This window comes from Chrysemys picta, chromosome 10 (genome assembly GCF_011386835.1).
Source record: "Chrysemys picta bellii isolate R12L10 chromosome 10, ASM1138683v2, whole genome shotgun sequence".
Lineage (NCBI taxonomy): Eukaryota > Metazoa > Chordata > Testudines > Emydidae > Chrysemys > Chrysemys picta.
Window position 1 is genome coordinate 66,755,390 of NC_088800.1, and position 27,548 is coordinate 66,782,937.

General features: G+C 39.2%; 1 protein-coding gene across 2 annotated transcripts; it reads right to left on the reverse strand.

The window, feature by feature from the left end:
- Window positions 1-368: 368 nt before the first annotated feature.
- On the reverse strand, window positions 369-27,548 carry ERCC4 (ERCC excision repair 4, endonuclease catalytic subunit). 2 transcript variants are annotated; one of them, XM_065559956.1, is made up of 11 exons: window positions 27,233-27,548; window positions 25,283-25,463; window positions 23,041-23,236; window positions 21,485-21,692; window positions 14,909-15,089; window positions 14,409-14,537; window positions 13,272-13,382; window positions 9,857-10,439; window positions 7,214-7,312; window positions 6,337-6,449; window positions 369-3,269 (listed from the first exon to the last, which is right to left on the reverse strand). In XM_065559956.1, the coding sequence occupies exons 1-11, from the start codon at window positions 27,404-27,406 to the stop codon at window positions 2,536-2,538; spliced, it is 2,709 nt and encodes a 902-aa protein (XP_065416028.1). In that variant the 5' UTR covers window positions 27,407-27,548; the 3' UTR covers window positions 369-2,535. The 2 variants fall into 2 exon arrangements, with proteins under 2 accessions (XP_065416028.1, XP_005306816.2); XM_005306759.3 differs by having other exon boundaries at window positions 7,214-7,306; window positions 9,851-10,439.

The following is a 27,548-nucleotide window of genomic DNA, read 5'->3' on the forward strand; positions in this document are numbered from 1 at the left end:
TTGCATCTTGTCTTTTTTTCCTGAATGTCCAGGACAATGGCAAAAGAACTCACTGGTATAAGCTGTGTCTTCACTAGAAAGATTTGCTAGTATAGCTTATCAGCAAACTCCTTCTAGAGACAAATCCTAAATCAGACTGTAGAAATAAGATTACAACAGCCAGTTAATAGCTCATCTCCGATTGGCATATTCTTTTAGAAACATGTTATACATTATCACCACTTCTAGATATATATAGTCTTCAAAAATGTGGAGAGTTAGAACTCAGAGATCCCCAAACTAAAGGTAAGTTTGACCATTGTAAATGCACAACATAAATAGAAAGAAAAAAAAGTCAGGCACTGGTAAGAACAACTGCACCAAATTAATTCCTTTAAATGAACACATTTAATTAATTTGTGGGGAAATTACAGAATAAGATCTTCAGGGCAGGGAACATGTCCTAAGGATATATCTAGACCTTAATACAATGGGGTCCTGTATGGGATCTTTGGGCATAACTATGTTACAAATAATAATGCTGTATCAATACTAAATGCTATTTTTCCTTAAAAAACACAGAAGTCCAGTATAAAGTAATGCTAAATTTACTCTATAGAAACAAAAAGCAACTTAAATATTATACTTGATTTACTTATACCACCTTTATTGTATCACTGTCAAAGTCACATTTTCATGCCCTTCACTTTCACCATGTGCAATTCTGAGAAACGTATGAGGGAGCTGATTTAGCTGACAGGCAGTACAACTAAAATGACAGTTCTTGTACTCCTTAGTGATCCAAACACCAGAAGATACAGATGTGCATCCTGGATTTGTTCCACTGTTTACTTTTCTGAAGGAGTCTGCAGGATAAACGTTCATGACAGCCATAATCTTTATAAGAAGATTAATAGACATGATTTTTCTTCTCTTCTTACAATCACTTGTGTGATTTATGATACTTAACAGCAGCTACTTATGATTTCTGGCCTAAGAGCTTTACATTTAGCCATGAAGCAATACTTTTTTATACAAAGGGGAAAAGAGTTAGACTGTTAGGGTTCTAAAAAGCTGAGAAAAGCAAGGAAATGGAGGATCACATTCCACACTTTCAAAAATCCTGCAGACCTCTGTAATAACTAGTCAAATGGGGTGACAGAAGCACAGCATTACAGCTGTAACTGCAAAGCTTTTGTTTTTGGTCTATTTCACCTAGAACCAAAACATATTGAATTTGGTTTCTGCAGAATAAAATTTTCTATTTGAAGGCCTGCCATAAATAGTACACTTAGATGAGTCCCTGAATGAAGCATTTAATGACAAATTCATAGGTAATTTAAATACTTATGTATGTAAACACTAAAAGACAGTGCACAGTAAAAATCATGAGGCCAAAAATGTCAAACTCAAATACAGCAAATATATACATTTTTTCTGTACTGTAGTACATGCAGGTTTCAAATCAGTGAATTGCTAAAATATGTATTACTCTTAACTGGTACATAGTCAAGACTTTGTAAATGTCAAGTGTTAATGCATTAGTGCTTAGTGACTGGAAGCTGCATTTATCCCCATTGGCAAAAGCAGGCTCTGAGAGGCAACTGTCCTTTCAAAGTTCTGCACAAAGCATACCTCTTTTATAACAAGTGACAGAAATTATTGCAGAGAAATTAGATTTCTACTCCTATTCTGTGCTACCTAAAAATGCTAAAAGTCAGCTCTCAGGTGAAAAGAAGTAGCAGCACTGAATCTATGTATGTATCTTCCATTCAAGGCACTCAAGTGCCAAGTATTAAGACATTTAATGGATTTCAGGTTTTAAAAACTGTTCACTTTTCAAGAAAACTTCACTTTTGAACAATAATTTTATATGCTAGAAAAAATATCCTTTCATACAACAGAAAGACCAACAAACCCAAGAGGGTGCCACTTTTATGTAGTCATATTTCTGACCAAAACAGAAACTTCTGATAGGAAGGAGGATTGTCAAGTTAATGAGTCATCCACAGTTATTTTTCTTTAACCAGAGGCACAGAATTATGAGCATTTTAACAGCTGCCCCACTGTCAATGGAAGAGCTGTAATTTAGGGAATTCATATCATGTTGACAGAAAGGGTGGTTTATGGATATTAAGGGCAAAAGCAACATATTATGCAAAATGGCACCCGTATTCCACCAATCTGAAATTTAACACATCTTCACTTATACAAGACAGTGTACATGTCTATAGCCAGTTTCTCTTATTTTAAGAGATTCTTCTTCATCCTTTAGCACCTGATTTTGGTAGGTCCTAGGACACCCTTCATTTAAAGCTGAACTACTCCAGAGATGGCAAAGACACTAGGAAGAATAAAATGATGCACTAATTAATGCTGTTTAAAGACAACTTGTCTTTTGTACACAAAACTTGTTTTCAACAATAAAAACCTTGGAAATGTTGAAATATGGTGGAATGACATTAATAGGACACAACTGTCTATACCAAGAGAAAATTAATATCTAATAAACTTTACCAAAGTACTATTTAAGGCACATCAATATGGCCTAATCAATCATCTTTTGGTTTTCACTTGAGAAATGGCCTCTGCATAGGATATGTGAATGAAGTCATAAAGCTGCTTAGCATTGACAGCATTGCCCAGAATTTCCGAGAGTTTGTCCTGTGACAGAGTTACCAGCTCTGAAACGCTCTTAACGTGGTTCATTAAGACACGGCAATTTTTGGCATTTACACCTGGTATTTTTAATAAGAAGTCCTGTGGGCCAGGGTTATACTTGTCTGACTCAGGAACGATTTCAGAATCTGCTGTAATGGCCATTGCTATTGCTGCATCAGGCTGCGGCCTGTTCTGTTTCAACTCCTCAAACAACTCAGCAGTGGCATGGGGAGACGGACACCACAGAATACGTAACCTTGGGAAATGAAGAGTAAGAAGCGTGAGTTTAGAAGTAATATCGTTACTGGAAATCTCTTGATGTAGAGAGCCTCGTGAAGTGAGAGAGAAAGATTTGCTAGGGTCGAATTCAATCAGAAGAATTGGTCGCTTATAATAACGAGACATAGAAATGCATTGGGAATAGAGCCTCCCATTATTTAAGGAACCGATCAAATCGCTGATACTCTTCCGCTCTATGCAGATATCAGGGGTGAGAATGTAATCTCCAACTTCCAAAGTAACAGGTTCAATGTCAATGCCACGACGATGAATCAGAGATGGAAGCTCACTGCGAAATTCTCGCATATCCACTATTATAGTTTGTTGAACGCTCTTCTGTTCCTGTCCACCTAATGAATAAACAATTTATAGTGAATCTCTTTCATATGAGTGACTGCTGTATTTTGCATAAGACCACACATTTAAAATTCTGCAAATACTTTTCTAAAATCTCAATGTTCAGGGTTTGTCATTTAATTAATGAATTAGAAAAATCCTATAACCCAATATGTAGTATAGTTTGAATATTAGGGCACTAACATCACATCCAGAGTGTTGGTTTTTTTTTTAAAACCTCAAATTGAAAAAACACCTTAAAGATATTTTCATTGCTTTCATAATGGATGCATACCACCCCTTCACCCCAGAGATCCTTAGTATGGAATTTACTATACCATTGAATCAGCCTATCACTAATTAAAAAACAAACAAACTAGCATGCACCTACTAGACAAAGTTTTAAAATGCAGCTGTATTGAGAATATATAAGAATTTACTAAAAAGGCTTTGCAAGATCTGTGAGCCTTGTGAGAGGAATTTAAACTATAGTAAATGGCTATTGAGTAATTATGATTCAACTGCTGATCATGAGAATTTTAACCCATCTGCAGACAAAAATCTATTTAAACACATTGGGCAAATGTAGGCAAAAAAAGTTGTACTCAAAGAAAATTATGCTTACCTTAAACTCTAAAAAGCAAGGAACACTGACAATTGGGTATGAAGCTGTTCATATTTACTACCAACCGTTCGCCACCCAAATGGGATAGTTTATCATATTATTGATGTATCTGGGCCTTTACATATTTGCAGGAGGACAAGATTCCACCCCTGAATATAAACAAGTTTGGCTCAAGAGCTGGTATAGATGGGGCTGGGAAAGATATAAGTGATGGAAAGCTAAGTGAAAGTAGCAAGTTTTAAGGAGGGATTTAAAATATAAAAGCAATTTAGTTTGTCACACAAACTAAAGTTCCAGGTGTGGGTGGAGGGTGGTCAGTATTAAACTGAAAGTGGGAGGAGACAAATGGAGCATAATGGAGAACAGATTAGGTAGAGCATATGGCAAGAGAGGAATGCTGAAGGAAATGAGAGCCAAGATGTAGGCAGGGGCAGAACTGTGAAGATGATGGCAGGGGCAAAGATGAGAACAAGGAGTTTGAATTTCTAAGGAAAGGAGAGAAAAAACTGTGAAGAGACTGAAATAAGGACAAACATTGTCAGAGTACAGCAAAAAAAGATGATTTTTTTTCTGCAGTGTTTTGGATAGAAAGCTTAGAAGAGACACGTATTGAGGATGTATTATGTATCTCTTCTCTGCTTTGTATCCAAAACACTGCAGCAAAAATCTTCTTCCTTTTGCAACCTCTCTGACAATATTTCCCCCTTATTTGAATCCCTTCACTGGCTTCTTCTCTCCTTTGAAGAAACTATTTGTGGAATACCCAAAATTAATGAATACATTTGCTTTTGAGGTTGAAAACTAAACCTTAATCTTCCATCAACAGAGCTGTCAGTTGGCTGTTTTTGCACATTTGTTAGGTATTGGCTGAATTCTGTTTACCATAAGAACAGTCCTTTCTATCAAGTTTTTGGATATTCATATTAGTTTTCCAACATATGTTTATCTTTCTACATTCTAAGTAGTATATTCTGTGTTCAGTTTGCAAATGAAACCTATTCACTCTATAGGTCAATGGGAATTTTGCACATCTATCAAAGGAACAGAAGGCCCTGATGGCCCAACTTTTCTGCTTTAAAAGGACAGCATCACTTTAAACTCTCCCCCCTTCTTAAGTCTTCACACAGCAGGCACCATTCACTCTGGCTGAGAAGAAATAAACAGGCCTCCTTACAGAGTCAGTTAATACAGCTACTTTATGAGTTAGAGGAGTTGGCGGTGTGTGCTGCACAGCACTGCTTCCTGCCACCTTCCAAAGCTTATAGCACCGCTTCTGCAGCACTTCCAAACATTACTGGCCCAGGCAACTAGACTTTCAGTCAAAAGAGAGATTTTTTTATAAGGCAGTGCAGGACATTTAAGCCACAGACCTGGCTTTGCATGCAAATTTGACCAAATTTAGTCCCAGAGCAAGTGATTTCAGCTCCCAATGAAGATAATGGGAACTGCACCCACTGCCAACAGAGCTGATTTTTGCTCTATGTATTTTTAAATGCTCTGACAGGTATCTTGGAGCATTATGTCAGGCTCCGTACGAAATCCTTTTAAATTGCACCCAAAGGTGTGCTAAGCACAAAATAAGACAGATTCTTGTCCTGAAATGCATGTGGTCGAAGTAGATAACACATTCACACAAGTGTTCAGAGAAAGGATATGACACAAGATTTTATGCAAGAATTTAGTTACACTTTAATCATATTCTAACTTGTTCCTTTTTTATCCTTATTAGTTGATCTTTTAGATAGTTAACTCCTGCATGTCTTTTATAAATCTGAGCCTTTGATTAGTACCCTAACCTTCTTCCTACTGCTAAAAAAAAAAAAAAAAAAAAAAAGCCAGCCACTTTCCCTCTTACTGCAGCACATGTAGCCTTGCCCTGAGGAGTCCACCCCTAGACCTCATTGTGTTCACTCTCCTCTATACCTTGACTTATATAAAACAGTTGCATCTTGCTCTTGTGGAAAGATATTGCTGTCACTCCCATTCTCTTTCTGCCTTAAAATCTCATAATGAGAGAGAAGGGACAAGTTCTTTTGCCATTGAAATCAATTGGAGTTTTACTATTACTTTAACAGGTGAATGATTGAGCTCTTATCAATCAATTTGAAACAGTAAATCAATACACTGCAAGCCATGACATCTTCCCTCTAATCCAGGAGCGTAGGATGTGACTCTCTACAATACTCAGCCGCAAAGATGGTTAGATTTACTACATGACATTTCTACAGTGATCCAAGGTGCTCCATTTTCACCTCTAAAGGGCAGGGTGCACTGATTCTGTAGCACTTCCTAGACTCTGAGGACAGAGATCTGAACTCAAATGCCAACGTGTTACTGCCATTAAGAGCATGCACGACAGATTTCTGAAATAACAATATGCTAGATATTTCTGTCAAACAGTTCTCATTATATTACCCAAAGCCCTACAAGTAGCTCCAGGAATTGCTAAAACTCACCTGCTTTGCGTGTGTCAGTAGAAACAGTTGCAGAAGTAGAATCTCTTACGAGATCCAAGTTTGTTTCATCTCTGCCTTCTCTTTCCTCAGGGATAACCATGCTGGCCTTCTCTCTAAAGAATTATTACCAGAGGAACAGAAGCATTTGGAATTACTTGCATTATATTTCGTAGCTATTTAGGCCTGGGTTTTCAAGGATAAAAGTATGACAAATACTACAAAATATTTTTTATCTGGCTAAACAGCAACAAAGAACTCACATAGTTAAGTATATTGCCTGCAAATCTGATCAGAATTGCAATTTATTTTATCTTCCAGATCATTAAGGACCAGATTCTGCTATCCTTATTCATCATGTACTTTACTCTGTGAAGGAGACTCATGTGATTTGTGTGGGATTCCTCCTGAAATAAGGGACTAAACACATGACATTAGCATAATCTAGCCCTAAATATCAGCACAAACACTGAACTCTGTGGTGCCATCCCAAAATTTAATGCTCTTTCCCTCCCATGAAACTACTACATAAAGCCATTAAAACCCACACAAGTTGCTCGGTATCTTGCAAAACTTACTATTCTGGAAACCAAGAACAAAATTTAAGCTAGTTTCCCATACAATATTGGTACACAGCTGTGAATATCATCCAAAAGGCTGCTTGAGCCTGTCAAATTTCTGACTTTTGGGGCAAACAGATGTTTCAGAAGAGGACTGTGGAAGACTCTCTGATTAATGTTGAAAAACTAGTAAAACTGGAAGCTTACACAGACATTTTACATAAATAAGAAAAAACCTATATTTAAGAAGTGGACATTAAAAAACAACAACCATGAAACAGTTGATGTACTAGAAAGCTAGCAAGCCCACTTTAAATTACCGAATGAGTTTTTCAAAAGCTTCTTTTTCTTTTCTCAGCACAGTGAGGTAGCGCTGTTCTTCTGTCGAACCTCCATATATAAGGAAATAAACCCTGTAGGTCAGGAAACAATATACTTCAGGTCACAACACACACAATTTTATCCTGAAACCAACATGAACATCAGTATTTGAGATAAGCAGCTTTAAGTGCTTGAAAAATAAATATTTGACTAAAAATAGACTCCATTATTTACACTTCTACTAAAGTTAAACTGATCAAAATTCATCTGTTAGAGTTCTTCTATCCAAACTACTCCCATTTTTCCAAAAGAAGGATAAGTGTTAAACTCTGGAATGCAACTGGAGTGGATGAGACAGTTCCCTACTCAGAGCTGGTTTACAAGACAAGCTAGTCCTTTTACAAAAAGCAAGGAGGAAATAAAAACTGAGAGGTCATGTCTTCCTTGCAGTTACATCCAGTCTTCTCAGAATGATTTTTATAAAATAAATGAAGAGGTGGGAATACTTTAAAGAAAGCACTATGAAAGAACATAAGTTATGAGAAAAACAACAACTGAGATTTAGTATAACTTCTCTGTAAAGGGAATCATCAGGTCCCCTTTTGCAGGTAAGTATCACATTCACCACAGCCATCATGTATTTTGCATAAACATACACATGTGGACAAGTTAAGTTTCTATTCTATAAACATGCACATAAACAACTCATATGGATTCTACTGGGATACCTGTAATTAGTTTGAAATATTAATAAAACTATCAACAAATGTCTTCAGCATGTCTTCAGCAGAACCGTGTTCAATTTTTGCTGTATCAAAATGTCAGACAATTATGTCAGTTGATATTCTTCTGCACCTCTTCCAAAAATGTGTGGGAAAAGCTATCGGTTCTTTCGCCCATGTGATATTTACTGCATCTGGCTTTCCTGCCCTCTCCTGAAGGACTGGGGTTGACATTATTTGACTGCATGCAACTCCACAAACTGGTGCAATAAATTGGATACTTAAAAATAAGATACATCAACTAATGGCCCAGCAGCTACACATTTAAAATATCTTTTGATTGCTGCAATTTTAGGTACACTTTTAACCCCATCCTCCCCAGTTGGACCTTAACTCAGTATTAGATATAGATTATTTTCTCTATAAAACTGTTCTTTCAACTGCAAGGTGTACACATATTTATACTTGTATACTGATTTGAAAATTACAAGCTATACTGCTAGCTTTACAAATACAAGGTGAAAACTGAATTTTTACATAGCTGATAAGTGTTTTTTCCAGCTAAATATATAATTATAATCAATTACACAGAGTATTTATCCTAAATCAAATTAATGACACCACATTGATAGCAATGTTTTTATAGAAATTAATGTTGTAATTTCATTGTAATCCCTTATACATGCCAGTATATAATGCTAGTGACTGTGCTACTGTACTTCTTCTCTAGTATGTAATGTACATTTAATGATTTAAGTGATTCTCATGCACTGCTATACATAAAAGAATACCTGTGGATCTAAGGGCTTGTCTACATCGGGAGTTCTGGAATAGCTATTTCTGATTAACTATTCCTGATTAATTTGGAAGTGGATTAAGCTAATTTTGAATACGCCACTCTCACTCTAGAATAAGAGTGTTATGGAGTTAATCAGAAAAAGTAAATCCTCTTTAAAAATCACACCCTACCTTATTGTAGATTAACTTTCAGTAAATCATAGCCTAACCTTGCATGTGAGAAGTCAAGCAGTTATGCAAATCAAGACTATTTCACTAGTTCAAGGAGGCAGAGAGTTAGCACTGTGTTCAATTTTAACTTTTGCATTTCCTGATATTTTTGCATTTAAGTTTGTATCCTTTATGCTGCAATAAATGCAAGATTTGTATTTTATCAATTTATCCAGAGTGAACAACTTACATGGAGCTATTTCCACCATCTCTCCCCACCATGTTCAAGATATATCCAAGTGTTGTTTTCTTGATGACATATTTGAAGTGTCATTAACATTAGAAAACTTGAAGCAGAATGATCCTAATTTCCTAATCATGTTTTCCTGTACCTGCCCTAACAATATGTTTCAGAATAATCTGTCCAACAGCAGGGTTAGGCTTCAGGATGAGTGTAAAGAATAAACGCTCAGAAGGAGCATACAAATATATAAACAGAGGAGCTTGGTTGGGAAGCAGAGAAAATTTATATGTACAGCCAACATGAAATGTTTTATACATACCTAGTACTAAACCTCCCCTACACCACCCAAGAAGAATATCGACAAGATTTAATGGGAGGTCTCTAAAGCAGGGTACAATATATGTAATTGACTACTGGTGTATTGATAAATTGTTAAGGGGGTTTGACATCCACTGGAGAAATAAAATTATATATATATATATATATATATATATATATAATTTTTTTAAGAACGGTAAATTACAGTCTACATGTTTTTCAATTTTTAAACTGAAAAAGAGACAGATTAGGAATTAGATAGAGGAAAACTAAATAAAGCCAATAATTGATTTTCTGGGTTCACTTCCAAAAGACCTCAACAATGAACATTTTGTTTTTGGTTTTGATTTTTTAAAGAGCTAAAATTAGAGCAACTGCATTCTGTTATTACCAAGTCAACTTGCCTCAAGGGCTTCCCAGGCCTGCTTGCCTTGTAGATTTCCAGCTGCCGAACAAAAGTTAGTTCTGCATCATATAGTACTACATATCTTGGTTCCACTTCATGCAATACCCGAGTGAGAGCATAGGGGTCACTACAACCCTGCAATGGATGAATAATAGTTAGGGGGGTTTTGAAGATACCATAATAAGCATCTGATGCTAAGTTTAGATGGAAATCTTCAGGTTTGGTTTCCTCTATACTGATTTCTTCGCTGCTGCTTAATTCCTTATAGCCCTCCATCTCCTCGCTTATGTTTTCCTCCTCTGTTTTTCCCATCATTTGGGTTAGAGTCAAGTCTTGTTTCTTCATGATTTTGTTTTGTTTTGAGGAGGCCTCTACTTTGGCTTTTTTGGCTTGAGGTCCTTTGTCCGATCTGGCATTTCCTTTGGACTTGACAGCTTTTCTATCCTTAATCCATGCTTCTCCAGCTCTTTCATCCTTCCCAAAAGTTTTGTTATAGAGCCTCATTAAAAGTGCCTCTGCTCCAGCAATAACATACTCTCTCAGTTGTGCACACGTTCGGTCATCACTGGCACAAATAAGAACTTGCCCTGCAGTCAAGAAATAATATTATATTTATAATTTGTTACACTGCACTTTTTTATATCCAATTACAAGAATCCTCTTGGGCAGAGATATAAATTGTTTTAAAATGATCTCAGAAGTACGCTTGCCAAATGTCTTTACACTTTTTACTAGTAGTTGCTCTGGAATTTTGGGGACAGTCTAAGTTGCATGATCTTTTGTTTTGAACTGAACAAAAATCAAATCACAGAAAGTCAATGAAAGTTCATTGTTCTTTACTCCTAAACTGTCAGAATCAGAAATGTTTTTCTTCTGACCAATTGAAATGAGACAGATGTAGCATATAGTGTAACTCCCCCTCCCCCCCCACCATGGAATGAAATGAAAAACAACACATTAACTGAAACTGTTCTAATTTTCAACCATTTCCATCTGCATTAATGAGCCCAGAACACACAAAAGCACATAATGGTATTGTCGTTTGGAGTCCCTGACTCTCTTTTTGCAGACTGAAGCTTCCCCACAAGCTGCTTCAGGTGGACTCTGACCTCAGCAGGGGGTGGGGCCAGCTGATGCTACCATAAGAGCACCAGGGGAGGGGAGAAAAGAGTACTTGTGCCCCCTCATTGCCTCCCAATAGAATTTGGTACAGTTTAGGGGAAGAATAATTCAACGAAGAGGTGAGACAGTAAAGGAGCTAGTCAGGAGCAACTATGCGCCACCCCCACAATCCAGCATCTACAGCACTCAGAGAGTAGAGGGGTGCCAAGTAAGGTGCCGCACTCTCACAATGGTCCAAGCTTCACAAGATGGAATGAGTTGTAGTTCAACTCCACCAGATTTTAAACCCAGAGCAAGATCATGGTGTCCCCCCAAACCTGGAAAGGAAGCTACACACCTAGGAAGTGCAAGTAAGTCACACTCTTGTGTAGCGCCTATGGCTTTGGAGGTTTTATTGAGGGGGAGCTCTACTTGTCAAGTGTTTAAAAGTGCTGTAGGACTTCCTCTTCAGAAGGCTGGAGTATGTACAACCACTACAAGCTTACAAATAAGGTATACTAATTGTCATGGTAATTGACATGACCATGTAACAATAGACAAATATAGTTATTTCAAAGATTCTAGTTGTTTTCATGGTGGTACAATGGAAGCAGAGTTAAGGGTGCTTGGTGACCTTAACTGAGTATTGGCATCACTTGAATGTTTGGGTCTGGATTTTTTGAGGATAAAGTGGAAGGTTAACATTGAACTTCCAGGGTAATGTTCGTCTCTTTTTATATTTTTTTATTGAGAAAGCTATTCTCAAGGATTTTTGGGATGAAGTTAGAGTCTTTAATCCTTAAATACAGGTTAATTAAGTGCTTTGTCTGGGAAAAATTATTTTCCACATATGGCTTAATCATATATCATCTACCTCACACTTAGCAATAAAGAGGAGAGGAATGTTTTCACCTCAGGAGCCGTTGTCGGGACCAGTTTTATTACCTGTACCCTCTTTGAAATAGAGATATGCTTGTATGCAAGAGACTTAATTAAGTTTGCAGAGACTACACACCTATTCAATCCCTTCACTGATATTTCACTATATACAAGCTACTAGAGGGGTCTAAACAAAGAGTCTGCCTGTCCAGGAAATATCTTAATCTAGGTAGATTACGGGTGGGATTTATAAAAGCACATGATTTAGGAGCACAAGTTCCATTAAAACTCAATGGACCTTGTGCTGCTAAGTCACTTAGGATATGTCTACACGACAGACTTCTACCAATATAACTGTCGTTCAGGGGCTCAAAGAGGTGTGAGCCCTAACCAGACTTTTGCTTGCACAGCTATGTCGTAGCATAGAGGCAATTATACCAGCAAAACTGTGCTTTTACCAGTATAGCTTTTTTCCACTCGTGCAGGAGATTATACTATATTGTTACAAACCACTCCTTTGATGGTTTAGCAGTATCCTCACTAGGACCAATTTGCTGATATATATATATCTCAGCATTCCTATCCTAGCAAAACACTCTTACAGTAGACACATCTGCAATGGTGCTACCTCTAGAATCTAATTGATTAGGAATATAGGCTCCTAACCTGTTTCACTTCACAGTTGTCTCTAATCAGAAACCATAAGAGATGAGTGAAGGTGGTGGTGGTGGGAGGAGAAGACAGTTGCGGTAAAAATTTTAATAGTCTGTACTGTTTTATCCACTTGACTACCATAATTATGTTTAGTTGGCTTAAGAGATACTTTTTTAAGGCAGGCATGCTCCCAACTTGTAGGTATTTCCACAAGTTAGAGTCCCTGTGTGCATTCTCAGCCTCCTCCAGGTGATACTGCATAGGGTTGCTCCTTAAAGTACTGTGTGGCAAAAAAGAGTGGAAGAGGGCCTGACAGGGAGCAGAGAGAGTCCCTACCAGGTCAAACAAGGCAGGAGAAAGGAAAGATTGGGGGAAGCCACCAGGGCTAGAGGGGCATGGGAAAAAGAGGCATATCAGAAATGAAATGAGAATAAGAAAATGGACAGTGAAAAGATAAGATGGTGGCAACCATGGCACCAGAGGATAGAGTGGGAGAGGGCTAGGATGCCAATCATAAAGGAGTAGTCAACACAAAATGTTGGTTGCAACACTGATTTTAAGTTATGGACTTTCATGTGTTAATGTGTTCAAAGGCACATTTCAAGCTCATAAATTTACAGTGCTTTCAAAAGCTCAGACCTTTTTATTTTACACAGAACTTCTCTCTCAAATTCATAAATATTACACATCTAGTCCTTTGGTAAGATATATTTCAGATACATAATTGCAGTTCTGTTCTCTTAAAAAAAAGATTAACCAATGAGAAACATTTAGTACTCTCTTACCTGGTCCGCCAAGATCCTCACTGTTATTGTTCTCAGATTCAATTTCTTTCAATACTTCTCTTAAGGCCTCCCACTTTGGGTTGCTTTCTAAGACCAGTTCCCTTTTCAATTCTGAAATACAATAAAGGAGAATTAATTTAATATAGCAGCTTTCACATCAACATACTCCTAAGAGCTTCAAAATAATGGGTTAGATGCTGATAATGTAATGGCTCTTGGCAAATTCAACAAGAGCCCACATTTGCAACTTGTTATGCTGGGGGGTGGTATAGCTATCATATAAACCTATTTATGGATAGGGACGAATGCTATTTTGAAACAAAGATAAACATTCATATTTTATTTGTTTAATTTAAAAACTCTTAATTATAAGATTGCTTTTATAACTGTGACTATACACACATTTATATAAAATGAAAATAACATCAGACTAATATTAAACTAAACACTTTAGTGGCTCAAGAACAATTCTACAGGACCTCCATCAGTGACCTGCTGTGCAACCTGGGCAAGTCACTTTACCTCTCTGTGCCTTTGCTTCCCCTCCCATTCTTTGTCTTGTCTTGTCTATTGTAAGCTCTCTGGAGCTAGGACTATATCTCAATGTGTTAGTACAGCACCTAGCACAACAGGGTCCTGATCTCAGTTGGGGTATCTAGGAGATACTGTAATACAAATGTACAGAACATTAGAAACAGCATAGTTTTGTAAACTGAACTAACAAACCAGTGAATTCATGCCTTCTTTCTGAAGTTATGAACCTATCTTTTTAAGTGTACCAGACTAAGAACTTTTGATTTATATTTTGGATTTATAATTAGCAACAGCAGATAGTCCTGCATGGAGTAAATTCATGCTTCTAGGTAGTCGGTGTGTGCTTTGCCCTTAGACCTCCTTACAAACTACTAATGTTACCTAACACCTATATAAGGCTTTCCAGTAGTAGATCACAAAATACTTTAAAGCACAACTATCCCCCTTTTACAGATGGGACTCTGACATTTAGAGATGAAGTAACTTGGCTGAAGAAGATTTTTGAAGGGATCTTTTAGTAAACATACTTCAGAATAAAGACAAATTCATTGAATTTGAGTTTTTGGTTCACAAAGAAGTCAGCATTAGAAATGCTCACAATACCTTTTTCCTCTTTTATATCCATTTTTTCAGACACTTTGCTTTTCTGACTTATTTTGTCATCTGAAATGCGATAAACTCTCGCTCGAGCATTTACAAACATTGAAGTACTCGAATCAAGAAATAGCCACCCTAAAAGGTAGAGGAAGACAATATTAATAGTCAATTAGACATTTGCAACATGCCCACTTCAACCCCCTCAAAAAAAGAAAGCCCAAAATCTTCCATCTGAAACACTTGCGCTACATGCTTGTTATATAATTACTGTCCTTGCAAGATACAAAAATGCAAGTTTCTGATATATTTTATACATTAAGTAACAGCAGTTAAGTGGGAGGGTGAAAGCATTAACTGTCAATAAAACCTCCGTCCTTATGGCTAAGTACATAAGCTTAATTAGAAACTTTAGTATGGCTAGTACGGGTTTTTGATTATTCAAAAATAAATCAATCAATCAAGGTTTCACTCATGTATTAACTTCTAGGATGTTATTCGCCTCATACCTGAATTCTGACCAAATGCTTTTTCAGTTGCTCTCAATGACTCCACAAGGTTAAGAAAAGTGACACAATCATACTGAGTTAGATACTGTAGCAAAGTACGTAATATCTTCAAATCCTGAACCAAAGATTTTGTCTTAGCTCCAAGTTGGTGCCAAAGAGGATCTAAATAGTGACGAATTGTCTAGAAATATAAATTGGAAAGTTACGTGTTGCAAACACAAACTGCAGCAATCTATGCTGGAATGCATCAGTAGAGCCTCATGAAACTTTTTAAAATATTTTTTTGTTTTATTTTTCAGGAATTTATTGTTCATTCTTCCCTCTCCCCCATGGGGAGGGGGTATGGCTCCAGCCCCCTGGGCGGTGGAAGGCCCTGGGGGTGTGTTTGGTTCCTGCCCCAGGAGGGAGGAGAGGAGACCCTGGGTGTATGTGTGTTGATTCCTGCCTCTGTGGTGTGAAAGGCTCTTGAGGGGGTGGTTGCAGAGAAAGCCTATCCCCCACTCACCCTGGAACAGTGGAACCTGTGTTATGGGGCTGGGCCTGGCATCCTGCTCCAGGTTTTGTTACCTGTAATACGGGGTAGCAGTACCACTCACTCAAATTTGGCCTGACCTCCCTTCTGTCATGATGATAGAAGGTGGCCAGGCCAAACCCCAGTGGTGCTGTGGACATGCACACCAGGTCGCAATGCCTGGAGCGGGGAGCTGTGCTCAGTCCTGCAGGACAGGAGTTGCCACTGCAGGGTAAATTTTTCATTTTATTTTGTTTTAATCTTTGTTTTATTTTCTGTTATTTCATATCTGGAAAAAACCACACGGGCTCTACACATCAGCCCCTTTTCTTTGTAATAGATTTAGGGCCTGAATCAATGTCCACTGAATGTTTCCACTGACTTTCATTGAGATTAAACTACCGTATTTTCCGGCGTATAAGACGACTGGGCGTATAAGACGACCCCCAACTTTTCCAGTTAAAATATAGAGTTTGGGATATACTCGCCGTATAAGACTACCCCTCTTCCAACGCACACCAAATAAAAATTAAAAAAACATCAGATTTGATTTCAATATGGTAATTTTAATTCAAATGCTTATGACATGCAGGTACTTAGCAGGAAAACTGTCACTTATAAACATAAGGCTGTTTGTCATCAAACATGTAAACATAAAACAGTGCAAGTGGATTAAACTTTTCCTAATTCACTCTAAAGCTGAAAGGAAGGATAAGACAATAAACCCATGGGAGCTGCCATGCTGTTTGTTTTCTAAGCTGTCAACCAAACTGGAACTGATGATGATAGGAGGAAGATAACAAACAATAGAGAGAGAGCAAGTGCCGGGCAAGTCCCTGGCGAGTTAGCAACGCCCATCATAACTGCAAGCTACGGTATTTTTACAGGTTTTGCTGGCGTGACAGTTTCCCTTTAAAAGCCTTCAAAATCCTCCTGTTCGTCATCTGATATCATAAGTACATCAATGACATCTTGTGATACATTTGTAAGGCAGTCATCGTATGGATCGAATTCCGTATCAGATGGTGTGGTCTCAGCTTCGGCTTCCTCTTCATCTTGCCACAAGTAGTCATCCTCCATACCATCTAATGAATTTGATATGCCACACTTCTTGAAAGACTTGATTACTGTTTCTGCATCAATATCATTCCTGGCTTTTATGACAAACTTGCACAAAACATCCAACTGTGGAGCACGCATGTTTCCTCCTTTTGTGAATGACTTTTCGCCGCTAACCATCCATTCATTCCACTGTTCTCGAATGCGATCTTTAAATGGCTTGTTTAGGCACACATCCAGTGGCTGTACCAACGATGTCAATCCTGCAGGAATAACTGCCACATCTGTGTTTAGTCTTGCAAGCCTTTGCTTGGTGCTGGGAGTTAATTGAGCCCTGAACATATCCCACACCAGTAGACTACATTTTTGAATAAGTCCACCTGGTCGCCTGCTCCATACATTATCAAGCCATAGCTTTACCCTTCTTCATCCATCCAGCCTTTTTCATTCACATGTACAAAACAACCAACATGGAACTTGAGTTTCGGCATTGTTTTTCTTTTAAAAATAATCATTGGTCTCAGTTTGGCGCCATCAGCTGTGCATCCTAGTACCACTGTAAAACTGGACTTCTCATGTCCTGTTGTTTTAATTAAAATTGTTTTTTCACCTTTTTGATGGACAGTTTTATTTCCAACCATATCAAAATTCATTGGAGTTTCATCCATATTTCCAATACTACTTAACGCATAGCCATGTTTAGTGCACTGTTGTATTACGTATCGATGGAAACTATTTACTTTGCTATCAAGATCTGCAGGTAATTTTTGGGCAATTTTCATCTTTTGCCTCAGTACCATATTATGCCTTTCCATGAATCTAGTACACCAGGATACAGTGGCCTTAAATCTGTTGCTGTGATCTGGGTTAGATTTGGCCCACTGAAGTGCAAACAAACGTATTTTATTTCGTGTCACTACATAACCGTTTTGGCGATGCTCATTCACCATGTATGCTACATGTTTTTCGAGTTCTGGCCAATGTGGGGTGCCTCTTCTTAATGCACACTTACCCCTTGGCATACTCTTTAATGCTTTTTCATTTGCTTTCCAGTCCCGAACCATCTTTTCTGTTACTCCATATTGTCTTGCAGCAGCGCAGTTATTATGTTCCATGGCAAAGTTTACAACTTTAAGTTTGAAACTGGCTTCATATTTCTTTCTTCTTGCTGGTGGAGCCATGATGGGGTTTTGACTGTTGGACATTTGTATACTGTACTGTATGTACTGGTGCTATACTGTATGAACAGGTACAGATACTGGTGCTGTACTGTATGTGGTACCCAGTATACAACAACCAGCCAATCATGGCAAGCGATGTACCTTACCGGCGACTGGCTGGTTGTTGTATACAAAGCCTGCTTGGATTGGTCAGCTCTCCCTGCCTGCCCAGCCCTCCCTGTCTCCAAGACTATCAGAGCGGTAGCGCAAACACGCCTCTTTCACCCGTCTGGCCCGCCCTTGTATCCTATTACCTCCTTCTCTGCCTCTCAGATCTCGCACATGCGCGCGTGCGCCGCTTCACTGCAGTCCTCAGGAGCGAGATCTGAGAGGCAGAGAAGGAGGTACGGTAATAGGATACAAGGGCGGGCCAGACGGGTGAAAGAGGCGTGTTTTTCTGGGCACAGCGCCGCTCTCTCTCTTTTTTCCATACCCCGGGTGTCCCGGACGCCTGCAGCTTGCTCCGCCCTTGCTGCTTTCATGCGGCCGCAGCCGTTTTTGAGCTCCCCCCACCATATGCGGTGACCGCAGATTCTCCAATCTGGCTCGGAAGTTTCAGCACCCGCCCTATAAGACGACCCCCGGCGTATAAGACGACCCCCGACTTTTGAGAAGATTTTCCTGGGTTACAAGGTCGTCTTATACGCCGGAAAATACGGTAGCTAGAGACATAAAGGGTAACAAGAAAACATTCAATACATACATTAGAAGCAAGAGGAAGATCAAGGACAAGGCAGGCCCGTTATTCAAGGGGGGAGGGGGAACAACAACAGAAAATGTGGAAATGGCAGAAGTGCTAAATGACTTTTTCTTTCTGTTTCCACCAAAAAGTTTAGTAGCAATTGGGCATCTAACTTAATGAATGCCAGTGAAAATGAGGTAGGATCAGAGGCTAAAATAGGGAAAGAACAAGTTTAAAATTACTCAGACAAGTTGCATGTTTTCAAGTCACCATGGCCTGATGAAATATATCCTAGAATACTCAAGGAGCTGACTGAGGAAATCTGAGCCATTAGCGATTATCTTCAAAAAGTCATGGAAGATGGATGAGTTGTCAGAGGACTGGAAAAGGGCAAATATAGTGCCAATCTATAAAAAGGGGAATAAGGACAACCCAAGGAATTACAGACCAGTCAGCTTAACTTCAGGACCCAGAAAGATAATGGAGCAAATATTTAAGCAGCAATCTGCAGACACCTAGAAGATAATAAGGTGATAAGTAACAGTCAGCATGGATTTGTCAAGAAGAATCATGTCAAACTACACTAACAGCTTTCTTTGACAGGGTATCAAGCCTTGTGGATAGAGGGGAAGAGGTAGATGTGGTATATCTTGTCTTTAGTAAGGCTTTTGATACTGTCTTGCATGACCTTCTCGTAAACAAATTAGGGAAATACAACCAAGATGAAGATAGTATAAAATGGGTGCATAACTGGTTGGAAAACCATTCCTAGAAAGTAGTTATCAGTGGTTCACAATCAAGCTGGAAGGGCATATCCAGAGATCAGTTCCATTCAATATCTTCATCAATGATTTAGATAATGGCATAAAGTACACCTATAAAGTTTGCAGACGACATCAAGTTGGGAGGGGTTGGAAGTGCTTTGGAGGGTAGGATTACAATTCAAAATGATCTGGACAAACTGGAGAAATGGTCTGAAGTAAATAAGATGAAATTCAATAAGGGAAAATGCAAAGTACTCCACTTAGGAAGGAACAATCAGTTGCACACATACAAAATAGGAAATGACTGCGTAGGAAGGAGTACTCTGGAAAGGGATCTTCGGGTCATAGTGGATCACAAATTAAACATAAGTCAACACTAACCCTGTTGCCAAAAAAGCAAACATCATTCTGGGTTGTATAAGCAGGAGTGTTGTAAGCAAGACAAGAGGTAATTCTGCTCTACTCCAAGCTGATAAGACCTTACTTGGAGTATTGTGTCCAGTTCTGGGTGCCACATTTCAGGAAATATGTGGACAAATTTGAGAGACAGTCTAGAGAAGAGCAACACAAATTATTAAAGGTCTAGAAAACATGACTTATAAGGGAAGATTGAAAAGATTGGGTTTGTTTGGTCTGAGGAAGAGAAGACTGACAGAAGAACATGATAAAAGTTTTCAAGTACATAAAAGGTTGTTACAAGGAAGAGGAGGGAGAAAAAATTGTTCTCTTTAACTCCTGAGGACAGGACAAGAAGCAATGGGCTTATATTGCAGCAAGAGAAGTTTAGGTTGGACATTAGGAAAAACTTCCTAACTGTCAGCGTGGTTAAGCACTGGAATAAACTGCCGAAGGAGGTTGTGAAATCTCTATTATTGGAGATTTTTAAGAGCACGGGACTGGACTAGAAGACCTCTCAAGGTCCCTTTCAGTCCTATGATTTTATAGGCATTGTATCAGGCCCATAGTGTCCAAGTACAGGTATCATTACAAGTGTACAGAAGTTTTATAACAAAACACATTATAGTGCCTTTGCCAAAAGTACCCAAATAAAAACATATTTAATAGTTATAATATTTACAATAAGTAAATGAGTATCTTGGAAATTTAGTGAAATATATGCAATTTTATATAAAACACAACTGAACAATTAACAGATATCTGCATCCTCTACTGCATTAAGTGTAGATTTTTACTTCAAACACAACTGCTGGGAGAAGGAAAGAGACAAACATACCTATCTAATTTCACTTGAACTGCCCTGTGGCCTTAGTATTCAGTACACTTTATTCAGTGAAAGAAGAAAGCACCATAATATCATCTTATTCTCAGCATAGACGAGTACCCTAGAGATGGGCAATTTTGGTATTTTTATAAAACAAAAACATTTTCTACAAAAAGCCAGAAAGCCTCATGTTAACATAAAAGCAGAGATACTGAATGTAAGTAAACTGTGTCACAAAGTGAATGTTGAAGTATGTGGTTGTACTCTGCAAAAGTACATCAACCAAGTTGCAGCTTTACTACCAATGGCAATATAAAACATTGTTAATGACATATAGCAACTCGATACAAAACAAATACACCGGAGTATATGCTGCTTTCCATGCATAAGAAGAGATCCTACTAATAAGAACATGAGCATGCTGTCAAGAAAGAAGTACTGTATACCGTATTATCTCTTCTTTAATATTGAGGACATATTCTGAGCAGAAACTGTATAGCCATCTTAAATCTTTAAAATGCTATTATGACACAGTGGGTAAGATAATATATTTTATTGGACCAAATTCTGTTGGTGAGAAAGACAAGCTTTTGAGCTCTTCTTCCTCCTTTTCTCTCTAATATCCTGGGACCAATCCAACTACAACACTGCATACATTAGTACACAGTAACAGATGGTAATTACAAATCTTATTTTCCCATTCGATATAGCTAACTACAAAAAATAAGGAATTAAACATAATAAAGACTAAGTAGCTAAGCTACATAAAAATAATTTAGTCTTTAAAATGTTAAAAATTGCCTCATTATTATTATTGTGTTACCATAGCCCTAGTTATGGAGCAGGACCCCATTGTGCTAGGTACTATACAAACATAGACCAAAAAGATGGTCCCTGAGATTACAATCTAATTTTACAGTGGCAACTACACACAATCAACTCTACAGATTACTACAATTCTCAATTTACAATGGCAAGGAGCATGCTGAAAGTGAGGTTTTAAATTGCTTCTAGTTATTTTTCGGAATTATAACAGTACATTACTGTAGAGAATGCTAACTAGTAAAATTACCTGCATTCTTTACAGTTACATCATAGCAAACAAAAACAAAATTTACCTTGTCAAAAGGTTTTCCAATAGCATTTTCTAATGATAAGTCTTCTACTTCAAGAGCTGGGTTATAGCGTTTGAGTTCTCTCAGACACACATTCAGGATGTCCAGTATAGAGGTCTGGATGGTGAGCATGGCAGGGGTCATGGATACATGTATTTCCACCACTTCAGGTTTGTGTTTCTCTAAAAATGAATTCACTGCTATATGAAACCTAGGGAGAAAATAGCCTATGAAGATTTATATGAGCAGTACAGAATCCTTACAGGCTTACTGCCATAATTATTTAATACATTCACATAAAATGAGGTTTAGAATCAGTGTAAGTTAAACCACCAAGCTAACTGAAAAGTGCACTGTGTTCTATAGAAGTGAGGGTAGTTGCCAGTGTGTACGATCAGCCTCAAGAAACTATGCTTTGATCACACCTGTATTAGTCCTTGTCAAGTATCAATAGAATAACAAAGCTCATACACATAAGGAGATGGAGAATTACAATATTATATAGTAGAATCCCATTTATCTGGTCTAATTGGGACTGGGGCCAGATCAGATCATCAAAACTCCAGATAAACTGGAGAATAGGAAAATGCAATGCTGCAGCACCATCTATGGGCCACAGGAGAGATCACCCGCTTCTGGCCCTAGTCCTGGTTGTTTGGTAAATACGGAGAGATGGTTAAGGGTGGGTCAGATAAAGGGGGTTGCATTGTATTCAACAGAATAACCATGGATAGGCCAAATCCTGCAGTCCAGTGGAAAGGAAAAATCCCATATAGCAGGCAGAAGAATAGGGTCTAAATCCTGTGTAGCCCAAGAATCTACCAATAAATCCTGTAGACCCCCAGCCCTCCATACAAGTATCAGGACCCCTTTATAATGCTCCTCTCGGCTATTTTATACCCCAGTACATACAAGGGAATTAATGTTGATAATGGAGTACGGCATAAGGAGCAGTTGCTCGTCTTGTCTGCCCCCTCCAAATTTAAGTGCACATCTTCCTGACCCGTTGAACCTCCAACTTGTAGAGGGGATTTCATGATTTAGAAGCAAGAGAGCATTGTGCACAGCCCCTGTTCACCCTTTCCTGCCCCAATTAAGCCCACTTCTGCTCCCTTCTACAACTAAAACAAAAGCTTCTGAAGTTACTGCTTACAGTGGCATGTGACAGACCACAGGAGGAAAAGGTGAATGGACCACTTGACAGAGTGGGCTAAAGAAACAGTAAAGTGGGATACATCAGATGACTTTCCTATCCAATGCAAAAAATGTTCTCTGCATTTTCAATGTTCATTGTCTCACCTGGAGTAAGACAAGAGATTTTGATCCTGTTCCAGGTTTTGCTCTGACTCATTATGAGACCTAAAGCACATCAAACTCTGTGCCTTAGTTTCCATCAGTCAAATGCAGATATTCTTCAGACGCTATATACATTTAAAAGAAGATCTTAGCTTTTGATTTAAAGCTGGATGTTGAAGACATAAGCCTAAGAAAAACTACCACAATCCAAAAAATAACACTCCGTTAATAAAAATACATTATGAAGTAGCAAGGCATCTTACCTTGGCCAAAGATAAAGTTTCCGTACAAAGAGATTTCTCATCACTCTTTCCACATGACAAAAGCCAGTATTAAAGGCAATGGCATTGTCTGTAAAAGCTTTGATGAACCCTTTCTTGTTCTTCTGGCGAAAGAGTCGCAAGATAAATGCTTCCTGACAAGACTCAATGATTCTGTGTGCTTTGTATACCAAAATGCCTGGCAGAAGAAGAGGTTTTCAAGTTACACTAATGGAAGAAAAAGTTAAAATATTGTGTCTATTTTTCCACAAAAATGTTTTATTCTTTTAACATTCTGCAAATATGGAATCATGTAGGACCAGACACCGCCCTTGACGTTGCAGGGAACTGAAGTGTCTCCTGAGCGACTCGGGTGTGTGTGTGTGTGTGTTGGGGGAGGAGGGGGGGCGGGGACGGACACGACTGGTACCTTGTCCCCGGTAAGCCTCAGCGTGTTTCAGTAGGACCCCCCCGCTGAGCCAGTGGCAAGGTTCTACATTGTTGTTGGGGCCGTCCGCCGCTCCGCCCTGCAACCAGGGGCGGTTCTATAGACTCTGGCCATTGGGCTGCTCTGCCCCGCAGCCAGAGGCGACCCTATAGACTCTGGCCATTGAGCCGTGCTGCCCTGTAACTAGGGGCAATCCTATGGACTCTGGCCACTAGGCCATGCTGCCCTGTAACTAGGGACAGCTCTATGGACTCTGGCCACTAGGCCGTGTTGCCCTGAAATGAGGGGCATAAACCCTCACAGACCTCATTTTAATGGGGTTGCCAGGGCCAGCATTAGACTTGCTGGGACCCAGGGCTGAAGCTGAAGCCCAAGCTTCATCCCCACCCAGGGTAATGGGGCTCAGGTTGCAGCCCCCTTTCCCCTCACCCAGGGTGGCAGGGCTTGGGTGCCAACGCCCCTAGCCCCCTGGGGTCATGTAGTAACGTTATTGTCAGGGGGGGGTCGTGGTGAGAAACCCTGATGTATACACTTGACACAATAGTCTTTGAATATCTCATGTATTCATAATATCTATCACAGAGGTTTCTTCAGTCTAGCAGACAAAGGTATAACAAGATTCAATAGCTGGAGGTTAAAGCTGGACAGGTCCAGATTAGAAATGAAGAGCAATTTTTTAACAGAGAGCAATTAACCATTAGAACATATTTCCTTGGATGTTTTCTCTAAAAGACTTTCTCTAGTTCAGCCATAGCTATTGGACTTGAAACAGGAATTAAATTCAGGTAAGTCCTCTGGCCTGTGTTATGCAGGAGTTCAGACTAGATCTCAACTGTCCCTTCTGGCCTTATAATCTATGCTTAGATTGTAAAATGTAAGATTTTTTTTCATAAAAGAAATGGATACATTGTTTGCATGTCTAGAGATATTAGATACATTTAAAAAGGAATGAGAACTTCACATATATTTTTTTCTAGAATTATTCCATCCTTTCCATTATATCCAATACCATTTCTAATATTCCAGCCAATGTGTATAGCAGTAAATTAAACTATAATAGCTATGGTCACACTGACATCTAGTGGTAATAGCATCAAAAGAAAAGACGAAGTTATAAATGACCTGCAAAGGATTTTTTAAAAATTGGTTTATGCCTTTTTTGTTATTTCTTTTGTACAAAGGCCTAAAAGATGGGAGTTGGGAGGTTCTTGTTTGTTCTTCGAACTAGAAATATCAAGAATGTCAAGACTCATCTACCCCGGTTTTGCTGTAGGACCTCTTAAAGGTTCTAACATAGTGGGAGCTCTCACACATTTATTGAAGGGATGGAATATTGGATCTGTAACAAAGATTCACTTTCTCCAAAGTGTGCATTTATCAATTATGTTTAAGCATTAACAAAATCCACAATTTTATTTTCTGGCTAAAAATTCCTTCCTCTTCCAATTTTCAATTTTGGGGGTCTTGTGTAATTATTGTACTAGCTCTGCAATCACTAGTGTGTCTTCTAGGCTAGACAAGATCTAAAATTCTAATATTAATAAAACAACTAGAAAAACACACAACAGCTTTCAAGTCTAATTCATATAAAGCAGAATAAAAGGCTACAAGCTTTTCACATTGCCTTTAACACAGGCATTGTTACTGCAACTTTCACAAAGGCCTAATTCTTCAGCCCTTACACCCATCAATTGGACTACCCATAAGTAAGGGTTGCAGAACTAATCCCTGTGTGTATAAGTGAAGTAAAAGGAGTATAAATAGAAAATTCTTAGCTTGCTTTCACTAAACTCTTACCAGTTATAAGATCTGAAGGAATTCTATCTGTCAGGAAATCCACCACAAGAATTCGACTTGTTGCGAAGAGGACACCACCTTGTGTGTAAACTTCATATCTACAGTTGCTTGTAATTTCATTGGTAACACGCCGAGGAAGATGAACAACTCCATCTGACCTCAGCTGATCAATAAAATACTCCTACACCAAACATATGATTAGAACACAGTATTTCACCAGGGTAAATGCTTTGATTAAACAGACGCAAAAAATTACAGATTTCTATAGTCTTTGTTGATTTTTTGGGGGCTGCCATCAAAAATCTACAAAGTAGTAGCCATGATTACCTACAGAGCTAGATGCAACAGATATTTTTCTGGTCAAGTATTATGGGTAACATTTTCAAAAGCATCCAAATGACTTAAGACCTTAAGTCTTATTTTTAAAAGTAACTTAGATAAATAGAAGAGTGAAGGACTGACGGTCTTTCTGTTCTGTTTGTACAGTGATTAGCACAATGGGGTCCTGATCCATGAGTATGGCTACTATCACAATACAAAGAATATGTTTCACCACATAGCTGCATTTCAGCAGAGAATAAAGTGACCCATGTGTGTAGCCTATGTATCTGTCTTTAAAAAAGTTTTAGGATCCTTAGGATGAAAAGCCCTATATAAATAAGATCATAATCATGTTTTTCTGTGCTTACGTATTATGATATTACATTTGTCTAGGGCCCTTCATCCTAAAGGATCTTAAAACTCTTAAAAATAGACACATATAGACTCAGGCTTTGTCTACACTACCACTTTTGTCAGTCAGGGGTGTGAAAAAACCATACCCCTGATAAACATAAGTTTCAATGGCAAAAGAGCTGGTGTGGACAGCACCATGTTGGCAGGAGAGGCTCTCCTGTGGACACAGCTAACGCTGCTCGTTGGGATGGTTTAATTATGCTGGCAGGAGTGCTCTTTCCTGCCAGCAAAGCACACCTACATGGGAGACCTTACAAAGGTACAGCTGTCCCGCTGTAAGGTCTGTAGTGTAGACATAGATTGAAAACCACTGGTTTAGGCTTTTTTCGTTTGCAGACCCCTAAAACATTTTGAATGGAGGTGTGGACACCTTTGGAAATCTTAAACATAGTCTGCAGACCAGCAGGGGTTCGTGAACCACAGGTTGAAAACTACTGGACTAAACAAAAGGGTCACTATATTCTACACGGAAATCCAACTGTGTAGTGAAATGTAGTAACTAATTAATAGCAAGTATTTGCTTATACAAATGTTTATGGGTAGTTAATAGGTCAGGTTGCTAACAGTAAAGCAAACAAAGTTTTTATTTGATTGACTGTTCACTAATACTTGTGTACAGTATTTGCCCAATTCCGTTCAACATACATCTCCATCAATGAAACACAATCTTTAATAACCACTGATCAAGATCGAAGTGTATCGGCAACTTCAGCAGCACCGTATCTCCTACCATGTTGCTGAGGCATTGGTTCAGCACCAACACCTCAAGGCAGCTCCCCCTCCCCATCACAACTAGTTCCAGGTACCAAGATGATTGACATACCCGCTCTGGAAAGTGGCCACCACCTGAAACTCCTGAGGAAGGAGAATGCACTCTGAATATGAGGAAACACGGGGGTAGGTTTGGGGGGAGAAATCGCACCCCGATCCCTTAAAGGGGGATTTGAGGCAGGTAGGTGTGTATGTGAGGGAGGGATTTAAATTGCATCCCACTCGCCGTGGGAGTGATTTTGGGGACAGGAGCGCGAATCTGTGTGTCAGGACGATCATATCCCACGCCCCCTGGCGGGAGGAAAGGTTCCCACCCCAGTGAGAGGTGGTTGGGGACAGGTCGGGGGAACTGACCCCCAAGGAGAGAGCTGAGGGACTGTCCTCCCGCCCAAAGGAGCCTAGTAGGCAGTGACTCTCCCCACGCCCCGGACAGCCGCCCCTCACCTCCTCGGCCGGGCTGGTGTTGAGCACTAGCACCAGGCTGGCCGGCTCGCAGTAGAGGCGGAGGAAGCGCAGCAGGATGCGGTCGATGCCCAGGCCGCGGGCGCAGATGACCAGCCCGTCTTGGTGGAAGAGATCCAGGAAAACCTGGTTCTCGTGCTCCAGCGGCGCCGCCATGACCGGCTGGGCTGACAGACCAGCAGCCGTTGCGCTCGCACGCCCCAGAAGAGCAGAGCATGCGCATTAGCAGCAGTGAAACCTCTGCCGTCAACCCAAACGCCAGGCGAAGGCTCCTCGCCCTAGCGACGGGCGCCAAGCC